Raw genomic sequence first — 18012 nt, forward strand, 5'->3', positions numbered from 1 at the left:
AAACAAAGACTTGGGTAAGACTGATAGATAATTACCTAAAACTTAGACTCTGTTTATGTTTGTCAGGTTTTGAAGTTATTTCTCTAGGTATTTCCTAGAACTTACTGAGGAAGGTTCTTCTGCTCAGTTTTCCACAAAACTGGGCAATGTGAGCTCTCAGCACATAACTATGAACACATGTTTTATACACGTGTTTTATCCATAGGCAGACCTTAAGGGGAAGTTTAACCAAAGAATTACCAGTTCTGTTGGACAGACAGTATGTGTGGAGGTTCCATGTTGTCTCGTGAAACCTGGTGTGTTCTGTAGCTGTGCAGCTGATAGGGAATTTGGCTTCTGGAAGCAATTGAACACATGAAGTGCAAACTTTCTGACTTCAACTTCCCTCCTCCCCCATCTTGTATTTTATTATAAGCCAATTTTATAAGATCAGTTGTTTGACCAGGTTTATTTTTTTAAAATTACATCTTTTTCTGTCTGTAAGAGTGACATAATTTACTTAAAAAAACTAGTTGTTGTGTCGGTGCCCTAGTAATATTCTGAAAATCTGCATTTCTCAAGTAGTCATATTCTGAGGAAAGTGAAAGGACCTTGCCTACTGAGAGCTTTTTGGTGTGGGAAGGGTTAGCATCTGTTTGCATCTTGGTTCGATCAATTTGCTGATCTATTATGACAACTTTATACTCAAGGTGCTTGTAGAACATCTTTCTTGGACCTTTTTTGGACATAGGACATTTAACTAGATACAGCAGAGTAACTGGAGCAGAGGGCATTAAAAAATAGGCAGCAGCTTGTAACACTGTATGCTACTGAGCAGATCCTTGCATGGACCTGCCTGGGTTGCACCATAGGTGCTGGTGGCCAAATGTAGTGTTTTCCTCTGGCAGAGGTCCATGTGGAAGCACTGGGGATTTTGCTTGAGTAAGCAGTTGCACAGGTTTGAACTAGTCAGTTGCAAATGTGAGCTGTCTTGCAGTGTAAATAGGAATGGACACTTAACAAAATCATCCACATCATTTCTGTTCTTAAATTTGAAATGTTTCAAGCACTGTCTGAGCTGGGAGACACAGAGGTCACAGACCCTGTTTGTCATGGGCATTGTTGCCTTGTCCCTGTTAGAACACCCTTGGGTTCCAGTGTATGTTGTTGTGGATGGATCGTGTGTATCTTGGTTTTTCTGCTCGTCTTACCTGGATTGCTGGCCAAAGATGGAAACCTCCTTGACATGGGAAAGAAAGTAGTAAAGTTCAGCATTGTCATTTCTGTTCTTACCTAGGACAGGTCAGAAAGTGATTATGGTTAGGGAGGAGAGATGTGGCAGTTTGTTTCTTGGGGCAGTTGGTAAAGTAGGGAGCTCCTATGGAGCTTCAGCTGACCTGGCAGTGCTCCTTCCCCTGATTATGAGCTGGCTTTTACTGCTGTGTTGACAATATCAAACCCAAATATTTTAAACCTAAAAAACCTGGGGTGAAAATTAAACTTTTTTATTTTTTCCAACTGTTTTTTGTCTTACTAACACAATCACAATAATGTATAGCCTTTTTCATCCTTCCCCCCTCCCCTTACTAAATGATTCAGTGTTTTTGTGGCGTGCTCATACTGCCCAGTTGATCAGATACACAAGAGCAGCAGATGTGAGGAAGCTAATTTGTTTTCACTGTCATTAATTAATTTCCCTGTATATTAATAAGAATTACTGAGTTTCTGATGATGAACAAGTTAGCAGACCATATCCTCTGCAACTGCTGAACATGACACACTCATTAGTGGTATTTGAAGGAATCCATAAGGTTTCTCTTTGGATAATGGTTATGATTACTTCCAACATCTGGTTTTATTGTTGTGCCTGCTAGAAATAAAATGATTTAGAGGAAACTGGCCTGTTTTACTGATGAGACTGCTTCCACATTCTGTTTAACTTTTAGTCTTTCTATTTTTTTTTTTTTTTTTTGAATATAATGAGCCACCTTCAGTGAAATAATCTCAGCTGGAATGGCAAACTCACTAAAATGTATGTGGAAAATCCATGACAGTACATTTAAGAAGTGGTTTATATCATCCTAACTTGTCTTGTATTAAATATGAAGACAAAGAGCCACCAGGTTGCTTATTTTATCTCTGACATCTCCACTTAATGACCCGCTGAACATACAACTTGAAAGCAAAGTCTTTGTAAATAGATGATCTGGATGTCAGTTTAATCACTGTGATTCTGACTTTATGATGTAAATTTGTAAATTTCTATGATGAAAAATTTGGTCTGAGTGTTAAAATTCCCAGTGGATCCAGTGAATTCAGGACAGATTTTATGTTGGTCAGATTAGCTTTCAAGTCCTCTAGACTTGCTGGATACTGGTTATTTCTGTAGCTACTGACTTTGGTGCTGTGCTCTTCAGTGTTCTGTCCCTGGTGGTAACTCTTACGGACATTGGGTATAATCTCTGAAAATCTTTGACACTTTCAGTTTTAACTTACTGTGTAGCACATGTCCAGAATGTGCTTGAAGCCAGATTGTCCCATACATTTTCCCAATCAGCGTTTCAAGCATAAGAATGTCTTTTTCTCTTATTTTTTTATTTATTTTCCATGTTACCTCCTTTATTTATTTATTTATTTATTTATTTACTTATTTATTTATTTATTTTCTGTATTTTTTAAAGATCCAAGTGCAAACCCAGCCTATTCAGAGGAAAGATTGGCTCATGAAGCTTTGCAATTAGAAAAGCGCTTGAGCTTGCTGTCCCATACAAGTCGCCAAGGTAGTGGAGGTAAGAAATACCTTTAGTTAAATAAAAAATACATTATGTTTCCTCCTGCCCAGGCTTTAAAAGTTATATGGCCTGCGTTATAAGATGTGGAGCTGACAAGAAGAATAATAGAGAAATGGTCAAGATACTCAAATTGTTGTGTTTCTTGTGAGGCAGTTCTTTAACAACATTGTCTAAAGTCCTTTGATGTAGATTGGGGATTTTCAACTCAGCTGACTGAGTTTTGAATCAGACACCCCAAGAAGACCATTTGGGATGTTGAATCCTACTGAATTTTTGCATGTAGAACTTAAAAAGAACTGTCTGTATCAAATCTGATATCTGCTGAAGTACCTTAGTCAGTGCAGCCTGTGAGATGGACTCACTTGCATGGTTCACACATAAGGCTTACTGTACATTTTTGCAGTAAAATGTAGGACTCCTGTGATTTCCTCTGCTATCTGTACATGCCTTTTCTGGAGTTGTTAGTGTATCAAAGTGGAATTGGTGTCTAGTACTGGATTTATAAAAGGACCTGTGCCCTGTACTGGCATTTGAACTGTTTAATAGCTGAAGTTAGATCACCCAAACATCTGCTTTACTCTTGACTCTAAAGCCTACAAGCCTAAAAAATGTCCCTGCAAAGATCCTCAGGAGTTTAATTATGTGCTTATATGCATGTCCATGGCTGCTTTGGCCTAGACACTGCTGGGTAATTTGTGTCTGAATTCCAGTGAGACTACCTGAGGTTTTTCTTAATTAGCACATTACTAGACTTAACTGAATGGATAGAAAGTAAATGAGACTTGATAGATAAACATGCCTATATTTTTTATTCAGTGCCTCTGGTCAGAAATCATGCCCCAGCTTCAGTTTCTGTCTTTGTTTTCATATTGGTTTTATTAAGAAAGAAGAAAATAACATTGTGGACTCTGTGTGTCCTACAAGAAAGTGGTTTTGTATTTGTTTGGTTTTGTATTTTTTTTGTTTGTGTGATGTTTGTGTTTTGTCCTTGTGCTCTTTCATGCCAATTTTTTTTCATTCATATTCTGTCTTAGATGGTAGAAATTACCTGATAAAATGCCCTTTTTTTGCAATTATCATTGAGGAAAGCAATCTTGCAATATAGACATAAATGAATCACAGAAGATATTTTTTGTATATAGATATATAAACATTTTTATAACAGTATTATTCTTATTTTTATTTGTAGAGTGATGTACGATTGTATTTTGGTACAGCAACCCAGTTAACTGTATGAAAGTAAAATATGTTCAAAAAGGGGAGAATCTGGTGCATAAACTTAAAAAATTTAGCCTTGAATGCATTATGTTCCAGAGTGTGGTAGGGTTATGGCAAGGTAACATACCATTGCATTTTATTTTTCCCGTGGGGCTGTGAGTTATTGCAGGAATTCTTGCTTTCTGACGGCAGCTCCACTTACAAAAAGCAGATGGAACCTCAGGCCCCTTCCTGTTTGTACATACTTGCCATGCTCGAGTCTGTTGATTGTGTTTTAAACACAGGTTGATGCATTTCCTTCTTTTCCAGGAGACGATAGGAGTATTTCAAGCTCATCTTCGGATACCAGCCACTCGGATGTCAGTGTTGGGAGCAGGTTGACAGTGTGGCCTGAGCAGTCTTCAGCCAGCACCTCTCAGGAGAGCCATGGACTGGCAGCTGCAAAGGGCATTCACCTGGGGGAAGAAAAGACCCTTCCAGAAGGGGCACGTGGCACCACTAAACCCCCTCCAAAGCCCCTCCGATCCAGACAGCTGCAGGAAATAGGTCGCCAGAGCTCTTCTGACAGTGGAATAGCTACTGGTAGTCACTCTTCCTACTCTGGGAGCTTCTCTTCCTATGCTGGGAGCTTAGACATTTGCCATGGTGATGAGTTTGGATCATTGCTAAGCTTGCCATTGAACTTCCCTTCAGATCAGAGTCTATGTACTTGTCCTCACAGTGAGTCCCAGAGAGCTGTGGGCTCCGAGTATCAGGTTCCCAGCTCTCTCAGACACGTTTATGATATACCCAGGAGTGTGTTACAGGCAGCTTCTAAAGAAGTGCAACTGAAGAGTGCAGATTCCACGCTACCCAAGGACCAGGCCCTGCCTGCTCAAGGTACCAGTGACCCAAAACTGCTACTGCCACACTTGGAAGCACGGAGGGGACCTGAGCACAGCCAGCACAGAGGGAGGCCTTCATCCTTACTCACAGAAAGCAGCAAGGACTCGAGTGATGAGACATATGTGGATTTTGTTTCAAGGTGGTCAGACACAAAACCACAAGGACAGGTGTCAGACTCCAAAAGTAGTGAGCTGTCACCACCTGGTGGGGCCTCAGCTGACCCCTGTGACACATGTAGCCCCCACCTTGGGATGACAAGAGCTCTTTTTTCATCTTGTCCAATCTGTGGTGGACTAAAGGTAAATACCTAACACTGAGCGGATGCTAATGAACCTTAGTTAATACAGCATGATTAATTTAAAGTTATGTAAGTTGTAGGTCATAAGTTACATTGTTTCCTTTATACTCTGGACAGGTAATAACTTTTTCTGTTGTTTGTGCTGAAATGGAGAGGCTTAGCACATAGCTGCCTCAAAATCTGTACCTAGTCAAGGAAATGCTGAACAATATAGACCACAATCATTACTTTTAAATTGGCCAGTTTTGGCTTTGGGCACATGTAAGTGAAAGAAAAGTTTTGCAGGCACTGGATTTGTCATATAATAACAAGCAAGCATGAAAGTCACCGACCTGTCTTGCTGCTGGTATTTACAAGGAAAGAAGGGAGGTCAAATAGTATGTGCTGCTCTTAAGGAGATCTGAGTGCATACTTTTATTTTACTGATCTTTTTGTTTTCTTTGTCACTGTAGTTTGTACATGCCTTGCACAAGAAGCCTGGTTAGATCTGTTTCTCAATGGGGACATACAAGATAGTCAAGTCAGCTTGGTAATCCAGTAATGTGACTGGCCAATGACAGGTACTTTAGGGTACAAAAACTCACTAGCAGGCTACAAACAGGACAGTTTATTTGCAGGAAAATTCATTTTTGATCACCAGTCACATAAAGACTTAATACCTAAACTGTGGAGATTCACTTGCCTTCCCAAACAAATTTGCCAGTATCTGTTACTAAGACTTTGATATTCTTATAAATTCTTTTTGGACCTGATACATTCTTGGCTTTTTATGGCTCTAAGCTTAATTATAGATTGCATGAAAATGTATCTGATTTTATCCAGGCTGGAAAAGATGTTTTTATCAATGTGTTTGCTTGTATTAGTGAACTGTTGAAAGGCTGGGAAGGTTAGAGGGAATGCTTAATTTAGGGAATGTGTGAAGCAAGGATTCAGCAACTGAGACTTCTGCATGAGGAATTGAACACTGCCATTGAAGTGTGTGCATTTAATTAAATGTGAGATTACATAAACCACTGCTATGAAAAGGGCTTGAATGCCTAGTAGGTAATGAAAGAAAAATTAAAAGGTTATAAATTTGAGGGATTGTTTTCTTTTTATGAGGTGTTTCATGCATTTGCCTCATGGAGTGCCTTCACATGTTTGCAAACTAGGAAGCTCTGTCTGCCTGGGCCACTTGCACAGCACCTTGGATGTTACCGTGTCCTGTGCCTGCAGCACTTGGCAGGTAGGGAGGTACTTGTGGGACAAGTTTTCTAAGGCTGTGGTCAGTAGGATCAGTGATATTCCAAAGCCATCCCTGCCAGCCACCTGCAGTACAGGCGCTCACAGCCCAATTCTGGAAGTGTGGAATTCTGCAGGCGGTGGGGTACACAGCCATATATTTCCTCTTGGCTCCCTGTAGTTAGGGAGAATTCAGGAAAAATGACCAAGACTGATTTCTGGAAGGGCTCTGCTTTGGGATTACGAAGCTCTAAGGTAGCTTTGTTATGGGCAGGGAGGAAAGAAGTAATTCAGGTACAATTAGCTCACATGGTCTAAATGTTTCTGGGTGATCTGAATTGTTGGTTTAGATTTGAATTTATCAGATCTTACCCTGGATATCTGTGGGAGATGGGAAGCTGCAAGTGAGTATTCCATTGGATATCTTCAAAATAATTAAAAACTAAATTATGCCGCTACAGCTGCCTGTTGACCCCAATGATATAATTACCTACAAGTGCTGTCAGGTTTAATGGTGTTTCTAGCTGCCCTAATAAGATAAGTTGTCAAGAATTCAGATATTCTCTATACTTAAACAGATTCAATGATAAACACTGGTGCAACCTTCTTACTAACTTTTGTTTTAGCATGAGATATGCACATCTGCCATTTTTTTAATAACCCATTTATAAGCAGTCACGAAAGAAGTCTCATTAAATGGGATGATTCATGGGTTTGTTTTTAATTTTGAGAGAAAAAATAACCCTTTGATGCACTCTCTTGAACTGTTAAGAATGAGTTATTTTAGCAGTAGTTAATGGACACTGTCTTTGGCATTTCTCCTGATGAGTACAGTGAAAGCACAAATCCATAGGCTGTAACTAAAAAATAATTATTACTCCTTGTACTTTGGACAGAATATATTTAAGTTAGGGCCAGGAAGACTTGATTTATGGATTGATGAAAACACCAGTTTTCATGTTTATTCAAATTCGTGTTCAAAAAGCTTTAACATGCCGGTGTTTGGAGTTCCTTTGCAATTTTGAGTTAAGGTGTTAATTAAATTGTGTTAATGGCTTTTAAATGCCTACTATTTAAAGTGACCCAAGTAGAAGAAAGTCTGCAGCAGTAATTAAGGCTGTCAGCATTTGTTTGTTTTGTGCCCTGTATGTAAACTTTGGCAAATGGAGGTTGGGTTTGGGCATGTTGCGTGTGCATGTTGGAGTTCAGCATGTGAAGAGCTGGAGAGAGGCTGCAGGATGAAGATGTGCATATGTGGAGGGCAGGGTGGGGGTCCTGACTGGGACTAACTTATTAAGAACCACCTGCTCCTCTAATGACAAGGATGATGATGAAAACAGGGAGAACAGACCCTGGGAGAATGCCGAGGCTCAAACAGAAAACAGGGCGAGGAAGCCTTTCTGTCACTCTGCATGAAAAATAGAGCCAGAATGAAAGAGTTACTAAATATTGCTTCTGTTACTTGTATATTGTATTTCATGTTAGATATTGGGGACTAAGAAGCAAGCATGCAGGATGATTTGCTTTCTGTTGTACGTAATTGTGCTGTGCTCAAGATGTCCTTTACAGACTTCCCAAGGTGTGCCTTTGCTATGTAATTTGACCTAGTTGATTTCAGTGCTGTAGATGATTGCAGAGGTGAATTCATTGTCTATTGTAAGTATAATTTAAGCTCAGAATTGATTGTTACAATTTCTGAGTAAGCTGTAGAGATTTATTATTAGACTTATTACATTTTTAACTACTTAACTAATACTAATTTGATGAACAGAATTTCATTGTATGCTTGTTGCTCTGTAACTCTGATGCTATAGTTTGAGAAATGTCAACTTTTTTTTATAGGGTGTTCCTTTTTTTTTTTTTACACCACTGTTGTTTGTAAATTTTCGTAGAAGTCTGAAAAATAAAATAATTTTCCAACTGATTTTGTCCTTTTCCGTCTGACAAGTTCTGGGTTTTGTTTTGCTTTGCTTTTTGTCCCCTGACCTTCTTCTTCTTGCAAGTTAAATTAATATGGAGTGTTTATGGCTGTCTCTTCATGCTACTTAATCTTATACTCAAATCACTGTTGACAGCTCCAAATGTGACTATTAGTAGGAATTACATTTATGTATGCCTAGCTCATGCTAAACTCATATTTATGTCAGTGGGAGTTCTTATTTATGTAGAAATAGAGTCACGAGTACCGCTTTGGTAGTTAACTTGCCATGATAGAGGGAAAAGATGTTTCAGTTTGTGTGTGGCTGTGTCATCAATCTCTATTGGTATTCAGCCACCTATTTAAGCTGATGATTTTAAAATACCAAGGCCTCCCTGGGGACAATATGGTCCGAAATTAGGAGCTGATCTACCCAAATTATCTGTGAGGTACTTGTATGATTCCTGCTCCCCAGTGACTCTGTGCCTCAAGCTTTGAATCTCCCAGCATATCTGTAGTAAGTGGAAATACAGAAATGTTTGATGGATAAAAGGGGTTTTGTCAGGCAGCAGGATCCACAGCTCTGAGGGGCTGAGAACCCTTCCCTAGACAGTACAGGGAGAACTGGCACCTGCCTTGGGAGCATGTGGATCTCCGTTTAAGTGAGGAGATGGTTTCACTACGTGATGGAATATTTAACTCTTTTAGTCTGTCCTGTAGAAACTGCTTTATTTTGCATTACAACTCCACAGGAAGGCATGTGCTTGCCTTGCTGTCACCCTTGAGCAGGCTCTTTACTACTGTGTTGGATTGTACAGCACCAGGCCCCCTTTCAGAGCTGGTTAATCACCTGCAGCCTTGAGTGAATGCAGAGGCTCTGTGTTCTAGAGAAACTGTGAAAATCTGTGTGTCCCTTGTGCACTGTAGTCCAGGGAGAGGGACTAAGCCTAGGGAGAAGCACAGCTGATACGACTTCAGGCAGAGAAGGGGCTTGAACTCTAGAGCATCCTACACTGAGGTCTCTTGCTGTCTTGCCTGGACTAATTTCACCAGGGTCATGAGCAGCCTGTCAGTGGGTTGGGAATATAGCCTTACTCTTCCAAATGCTGTACAAAACCCTTAACCCTGGAGTTAGCTGGTGTTTCTCCTTTCATTGTAGATGCTGCTTTTGAGAGTGGTGAAAGAGAAGGCCTGTAAGGTGTTAACTTGTGTAGTGAAATCTGAGAAATGGCAGCTGCATGACTACATGGCCATATCTGTGTGACTGAGAATGTTTTAATTTTTTTTGGCTTTTAATCAAGTACTTTTCTAATGTAGTACTAAAACAGATACTAAAGAAATCACAATGTACTCTTAACTACAACCTTAATTTAGCTATTTTTTTTCTGTTGGGAGTCATTACCTCTTTCCCCAGGAGACTGAAAACCTTATGTGTTTATCTTGAACTGTGTTTATTTCCATGCTTTCTCTGAGAGTGTAGGAACATGATTATTTGTAATGGCACATCTTTTACATCTCTTTTCAAAGATTTTTTTTTTACAGTATTGATGTGTGGTGCTGTAACATTTTATGCTTCCTCCCACCTTTAAAAAAGCTACAAGCTGTCTAAATTCTCTGCTGAGAAGGATGTATTTGTCATCTTCTACAGCGTTGTTGCTCCTTGTATTTCTGCTCTAATCTCAGAGCACTGGGCAGTTGGGCAACACAATGTCAGAATTGTAACTGGAACAGTTTGCACCTCAGAGGAACCTGGAATTCAGTTGTCATTATTGACCTGAATGGTGTGTTTGTGAGGTTTCTGTATCAGAGTCTTGCTGACTTTTTGCATGAATTAGAAAACTTGCTTTTGTGCTCTTTTCTCTCAAGATTTAATTGCAATTGTTTTTCTATGACTCCTGATGGTGATACCTGAACCAGCAGTGACGTCCATCTCCCAGCACGTGTCACCACTAAATGAGGTGTCTGCACTGGACAATGATTTGGCCATCTGGTATTTGACTTATATTACCCTTATTGCAAAAGGCTCTGAAGGCTCTGAAATTTTTACAGTAAAGTAGTGTTGTTCTTCAGACTTTTCAGAGATTCAAAAGCATGTTAAAGCCCACCAATTTTCCCACAGCATCTTTCTGGAATCATGATCACTGCTGCTCTTGACAATGAAATACAGTTGTTTCTGGAGCTGGTTATGCTGACAGAAGCACCCAGTGCAGTGCAAATCAAAGACGAGCAAAAGTATGTTCCCCAGTTGAAGCTGACAGAGGAAAGGGGCATAAAACAGGTGGATGTAGTGTCAGGCTTAGAGCTACATTTGTTTTGTTGTCCTCTTTGTAGTTTTGGCCAGGAGCCCAAGTCTATTGCAGAGATGATCTCCATCCTCTTGATCTCATCTCCCATTCAGCTCTGCTTATGCAGTGTGTAGAGATACTGCTTAATGTCAGCTTGCAGGAAAGGAAGAATTTTTTTTCTTCCCAGTTCCCCAGTGAACTTGCACTGTATTGTAATGCTTCTTGGCAGCAGGCATCACTCCCAAGTGATCAAGGAGAGACTCGGCTGCCTTTTCCATTGCTGTTGCTGGTAAGAGCTCATGTAAAGTGATTGGCTCTTCCAAAGGTGTGCGTGGAGGAGGTCAAGGGGTAAGAATTTGGTTTTGAGATGTCACAGTAACACGAGACATGCCAACCCTACCAGGGCAGTGCAGATCTGACTTGCTTTTAGCCCTGTAGGAGGTTACCTTATCTTTTATCTAAAAAACTGTACTCAAGGTACTCTCCATCTATTGTGAAAGAATTTTCACTAATTTTGTGCATAGAATAAGGGTTTTAATCTAGATTTGGAATAATAAGAGTGGCACTTCTTGGCATCTGGCACTTAGGGGAATAGAGAGCCTGTGGTCTGTAATGGGAAAAGAAGTGCCTGCCACAGAAGCACTGGTAAGTGAGATGATAACCATGTCAAGAGAAGAGAGCATCTTTCCTTACATGAGGGAATGCAGACAGTGTAACTCAGCAGAATTCATTCTTCTGTACCAAACACAAATGTTGCTGGATTGCTTTTCTGTCAGAGAGCCTTGGAGATATTGATGAACCACAGTATTGACCTTCTATCCCCATCACAATGAACAAATGGGAAAATTGGCTTCCTCTCCTAAATACAATCAAGCTGGGTAATAACTTTTATTATTACTAATACCAATAGCTACTTTTTTCCTCTGTTTGGAGCAGTAGGTTTTCTGAAGAGAGAGAAGGAAATGCTGTGAAGGAAGAGTCATCTGTCAATGCTGGAAAAAAATATTCCATTTGGAATGTAGGGTTTGTGGGGTTTCTGGTTTTGATCCAGCTGTAAAGGAGACTCTTCAGATTACTTGGAATGTGGCCAAAATGAGAAAATGGAAGGCTTTTCTTTCCTCTTTCTGTATTCCCCCCCTTCCTAAACAGAAATTTTTCTGGAAAAATTCAACAGAATCCTACAAAGTGTTAGCAGACACTTTCTATGTTCATTTTCTAAAGGGAGAAATTAAAATTCACCTGAAGAGGAAGGAAACACCAAAAGATGTAAGGAAAGCATGGATTAAATGGAGCTGAATTTAGGGGAAGTGAACAACTTCAGTAGCAGCCCTGGATTAAGATTCCCAGGTTTGATTCCCATATGGTTTCTCTCCTTCTGGAAGATCATAAAGTTTCAAAAAACCTCAATTCTTTGACTTGCGTTTCTGAAAAATGTTTGTAATGTCTGCCAACATTCTATTTTTAAGGTTGTGCATTAAAAAGACTATGCAGGAAATATTTTGTTTTGATTAACAGTCAGTGATATCAAAGTAATTGCATGGCTCAGAAGGAATTGGTGAGTGTCAGTAGGATAGCAATCACTTAGATGGGATGTCTGGAGGGCTGACAGCAGCTCTCTGTGAGTAGATGAGAGGACTCAAAATAGATGCTCAGTAGGGGTGTGACCTTTCCAACCAACCTTTTTTGACAGAGCCACTTAAAACTGTAGGTATGCTAATTAGAAGGGTGAAACGTGTTCCAAAACCTGAAATTTGTTCCAAAAATATTATACAAACTGTGCTTAAGCTCGCCCACAGCTCAGGACAAGACTTGGGAGTGGAATTAGTTTTATGAATTCAAGATTCCCAATATACTTACTACTTCAAGATATCCATGGAAATAGTTTCAGTCTGGCTGATAATATGTCAGCAGAATTAAAATGAGTTGTAATTACTTGTAATCAGATTATATCTGAAGGTACTGGTTGTGGTGTGGTGTAGGCAAATCCTTACTGTTTGTCATATTCAACCCTATTCCAAGGTGCATTCCTTTAATCACAAAGAGCAAATAATTTTCCCAGCTATTACGATTGTGAAATGAAATAATATGGTAACAACATCTTCCTATGGGTAATGCAATTTTGGCAATTTTGTTAGGATAAAATATGTGGCAATGAATCTACTGAATAGAAAATGGTTTATTACCAGCTCCATTGAACTTGCTCCATGGTTTCATTATACTGAAACCAATTTGAGGAATGAATCACTGAAATATATTTATATGTTCAGAACTGAATGAATGCTTCCCATAGGAAGAGAAAGTAGTAAATGTTCATAAGCCATTCTGATACAAAAAATGCCTACCAGTTTTCAGGATGGACTGTTTTTAAAGTTCCTTGAGATTTTATGTATTGCTTTATTATGCAGAGTTCTGAATGCTTCTGCTGAAATTCCAGGGAACTTGTCTAGAGAAGAAAGGAGAGGGAATTCTTTAAAAGCCCCTAAGGAAGATAAGACTGTCAGATTTACCTCATGCAATTGTACAGTTCTGAACAAAATGTCCCTCTGAGTTCAGCAGTCTTGTGCAGACTTCAGCTCCTTTCCTCTGACACTCCTAGGAGCAAGGCCACTGCAATCAGTGTAGCTAAAATGTTCACTCCATTAGAGATTGGGGCTGCATGCGAGTTAAAATAAGTAAGATGGACCTTTGATATTTAAAACAGGTAGATTTCAAACCCTGTCCCATAACAGAAAAGTGGAATTGACTGCTGTGGGCCTCAGGGAATACAAAAAGAATCCATACTGAAATCTGGTGTTCTTGCTCTGCCTGGCTTAGTGTTGAATGCATTTGATAAATGTGCCCACTGTGCTATAAAGCTGCTTTTCTACAGCAGAGTCCTGGTAGAGTTTGTGATGGCAAAGTCTCTCTTTTGGGCACTGTCTCACTTTATAAACAGAGGTAAGAAGCTTGAGATTTGGACTGATGTGGGGATTTTTTGTTAAGGTTTTCTTCTGACCAGCTTACCTCACTCTATCTGTGATAGTCTATCTGTATTTTCTTCCCAAGGCTGTTGTCTGATGGGATGGTGTTTCTACAGGACTTTGGATCTTGAAAATTCTGTCCAAGTGCTAAAGATTATATCAAACACAATGTTGTCCACATGGCAGGGAGAGAGACAGAAAGTTTGTTGGCCTTTTGAGAAGAGCTCTGTGGACAGAAAAGGAAGTCATTAATGGGAGTTGCTAAAGGAAAAAAATCTACCTGCCAGGATGAAGCAGCTGCTCCACAATTTTTGTTTTAAAATGGTGGCAAGTCTATCACTAGTTTTTATAACTTCAACAAATACTTGAAAGCCGTTTTCTATTTAATGAAAGACCACAAAGCAGTGGCACTGAACAAGTTATATCAAGAGAATTTTTTTGTGTGTGAAATTGAGCTTGAAGAATGGTGTCTTTCAAGAACTGCAGTTACCGGAAAAAAAGTTATGAATGTGGGAGCCCTTACACTCAGTTGATTCAGAAAATCTGAGACTGAGGACATGGCAGTTGAAGATCAATTCTTTTTAAGAATGGGATTAGCCTAAGGGCTAAGCAATTTTTTAGCATTTAGAAAAGAGCAAGGTATCAAGAACATGCTTGAGGATATGCCTGAGCTTCAAGCCAAGTTTTAACAACAGAGGGAGGAAAAAAATCTATACCAGTATTATGTTTTCTTAATGTATTCTTTTCTAAAATCCTTATGGAGAGGCATATTGCAGAAAACCTAATTTTGCAAATTTTTTTAGATGCAATGACTTTTCTTCCCCCAATTTCTCTATTAGATCAAAAGTCATTTTGTCCAAACAGGGATTAGGTAAAACTGAGCTCTTCCCTGGTAAGAGGTGTGAGAGCAGATGACTGCAAGGAACTTCTGGAGCAGGGTTTTTTGGTAGCCAATTAACCCAATTAAGTTGCCTTGGTTCTGGCTAAACTTACCTTTGAAATATAGGAATTCTGGGTAAGAACCAAGGTGACACACAGAAACCCCAGTTACTTCACCTGGCCAACTGAGTAAATTTTTTTAAAAGTGTGGAAAAAGCTCTTTTTACCAGTTGCACACAAAATTTTCTGATTCATTCCTAAATGGGGTTGCAGAGGGAAGTGCTTCCTTGAACTCTGGCCATCCCTGCAAGTGTAACATTTTGTGGCTTGAAAAACAAACTTACTTCAGCTGGTAATTCAACCTGTGAGTGTAGGACAGAAGTGTAGGGAAAAATGTTATGTGGAGCTACTGTTGTTTTTCCGTCCTCTCTGGTTCAGCTCCAGGGAAATTTGATGCATCAATATAACAACACAAAATGTGTATGTGTGTGTCAAAGTTAGATTGAACTTTCTCTGCTGGGATGAGGATGCTAAGGTCAAAATAAATGTGATTAATATGATAAATGAAAGTCAGGATGGGCTGAGTGAATACTACTCATCTATAGGGCTTCTAGGCTGCAGTAAAATGCCAAAATGCCTTTACTGTGTGCAAGGTCTGCTTGTATGTTGTCCTTGGAGTTATTTTTTATGTCTTTCCACGGTGGTTTTTTTTTTTTTTTTTTTTTTTTTCTGAAAACAGGGTAGATGAAAGAAAGCAGACCTCGGGACTTTCTCTGCAGAAGTTCAATCCCACATGTAGATGGAAAAGGGGCTTTAAAGTTGACTTTTTGCTCCTAAGTCTTGTCACATGAGGATATCGGGCTATTCACAGGATAAAGTGCAGCAGCCAGCTGTCAGTCAACTAAAATGACTGTTTCAACAGCTGGGAATCAGTGGGACATGAACTCTGGCTGTGTTCCCTTTCCCCATGCCACATCCTCTGCAGCAGTCTGGATTCTGTGGAATCCTCTGCTAATTCAATGCTGATTGGAAGCAATTTTGGATGTACTAGAAATCTGAGCCTGGAAAATATTAAGGAAATATAAACCTTTTCCAGGTCTGGTTAATTAGAAGGACAGAGAAGTGCTAAGTGGGCTATATCAGGGCTAGTAACTGTATACTTGAATCCCCTGTAGCACAAGGAAAACATTTCCAGATGAAGTTTGCCGATTCATCTCATTCCTGGAGACACAAAGTCAAGCAGAACACACGTGTTATGGAGATAACTACACCAGGATGCTTTGGAAAGAAACTACAGATATAATTGTGCCTAATAATTTATTGCACTGCTCTCTGATATAAAAGAAGCCCCCATGCATAGTTAAGTATCTGTATCCTTTGAAGCTGTGCAGCTTAATTATAGTTTCATTACTTTTGACAAACCATAATTTCAGTGATGGGCTGGGGATAAAGAAAAACACTTGTCTTAATTTTACTATTTTGAGCTTTTCCTCCCTTATTTGTCCTTCTACTTCCATCCATTTCTTTCTACTGATGATCACTGATTATCTTGTTAATAACTTTTTTTTTTCTGGAAGAAGTTGACTAACTATAGCTCTAAATGTGAGGTTGAAAAAGGAGGAAAATGAATTTGAAGATAACATTGCAAGGCTTTCATTTTTATTCTTCATAGGCCCATAATTAAGCCCACTCTAGTTCTCTCTCTGTGGAACAGGATGCACAGGTTATAACAAGGATTCTTTTCTCTCTGTCTTTATGTGGAATGGGCTGGAAGGAAGGAATCAAGTAACTAGTCTAATGTAAATTGGCATAGTTCCATCAGCTACAAGACAGGCACAAGTGTATTTTTAGTGCCAGCAGAAGCTAAGCTCCCACTGTGGAACAATAGTCTTTGGGGAAGTAGAGGAAGAAAAAGACTTTTCTTCGGGATTTCCCCAGGTGAATATTTCAATGGTAATTAAAGCTTAACATAAACTTTCTCCATCTTTAAGAACCCACAGGGGCAGGTTTAATTTGTCTCTAAGATCTGAGATTTCACTTTGCCAGCTTTTGAAATGTTTTCATTTGAGTCTTTCTCTGTTTACTGTCTGTCACTGCAGCTGTATAGTTGTAGTCGAACTCTTTATTTGCAAAAAGGGATCTCTTTTCTTTGTGAATAGCTGACTTGGATTTTAAATCTTGTTGCAAGGAGAAAACTTGGGTAAAGGGGATACTTCATGCACTTTTTCATGTAAATTTCCCATAAATTGCAGCTTTGCTAACCACAAGAGCAAGGCTGCCTGAATCCCTGTGTGAGCATGTGTGTCCAAAGGTCCATATGTTAATAATGGTCCTTCTTGTTTATTTTCAGCCTCTCCAAGCTTCTTGCTCCATAGGAATTTTGAACTGACTTTGACTATCTTGAAATGGGTTACTGCTCAGAAGTCTGTGCTTTCTATTGTGCTGTGCTGTTCTGAGAAAATGTGCAGCAGTACTCGCAATTGGCCAGGTTTTCACAGGTGTTTCTGCAGTACTGAGATGCTCAGCAGGGACACAGTCAGTCTCGTGAACTTTAAAATGCAAAGGGAGTGGATCATGTGAGGTGCTGCGTCCCATCTGTGAGCACCTTGCCTCTCCTGTTTGTGTTATGTGCTGAGCAAGAAGAATGAGCTGAGAAGCACACACTGATCATTTGCACAGTAGTCAAATCTGCTGTTTTTCATACCTGTTTGGGCCCATCTGAGCCTCACTTTCAGTGTTAGGGGTGTTTTGCTGGAGTCTCTGTTTTAGTGGTTTCCTTGGGCACAGAATGAGTGGAAATTAACAGATCTGTTGTACAAGGAAGCTCAGACTATCAAATGTGGGGAAACTGAGTGTATACTAAATAACAAATGTTCTTGCCGAAGTGTAATGCTACCCCCTGTTGGAATTTGGGATATATGAAACATAAGCCAGAATACATGGAATTGAAGCCTCTGACTTTGTGTACATTACTTTACCAGTATGTAAGTGCCAGTCTCTCTAAAAAAGAAGTATTTTTTAAATAGGAAAGTTTTTTTTTTTCCTTCTGGTTATCAACTCTGAATTAAATTTAAAATATTGTTTCATGGTAAAATACAGCTGCAGGCACAGATGCCTGTCATTTTACTGTCTTTCTATAAGAATACAAATGAATAACCTATTAATGTTGATTTTTATTGTTCACAAACATCTCTTCCTAAAGGCCTTGCAACTTGTATAAGGGAAATGCAGCCTCTCTCTTTGCATGGCTAAAGCTACAGCGTTTACTGTGATTCACCTGCAAGCTGAGGAAGAGCACTTGTGTTCATCTGTGGCAATGAGACTAGCTGAAGCAGTGCTGTGTGTGCACTGCTGGACATTAAACAGTCTGGAAAATGTGTGTTTGGACTCCTGTGCATGAGCATTTCTGCAGGTGTTTTTGTCTGTGCCTTAGGAGATGTGGCTTAACAGGAGCCGAGCTGAACAAGGCTCTGGGAAGGGGAGAAGGGAATGTAATATTTCTGTGAAAACATCTCTAAAAAGCTGACAACTCTGTTTTGAATTGGAAAATCTGCTGTGTGTCTTAGTGCTTAAATTA

At 39.5% G+C, this 18012-nt stretch overlaps 1 protein-coding gene across 4 annotated transcripts in view; it reads left to right on the plus strand.

Annotated features, from left to right (window-relative positions):
- DOK7 (docking protein 7) overlaps positions 1-18012 on the plus strand; it is a 62145-nt gene that overhangs the window by 21047 nt on the left and 23086 nt on the right. For all 4 annotated transcript variants that reach the window (XM_083861623.1, XM_083861624.1, XM_083861625.1 and 1 more), the window contains 2 exons: positions 2661-2768; positions 4299-5173. In XM_083861623.1, coding sequence (XP_083717749.1) covers positions 2661-2768; positions 4299-5173 — 983 coding nt within the window. The remainder of the gene's footprint in view (positions 1-2660; positions 2769-4298; positions 5174-18012) is intronic.

Source organism: Zosterops lateralis (assembly GCF_965231275.1).
Source record: "Zosterops lateralis genome assembly, chromosome: 5".
NCBI lineage: Eukaryota > Metazoa > Chordata > Aves > Passeriformes > Zosteropidae > Zosterops > Zosterops lateralis.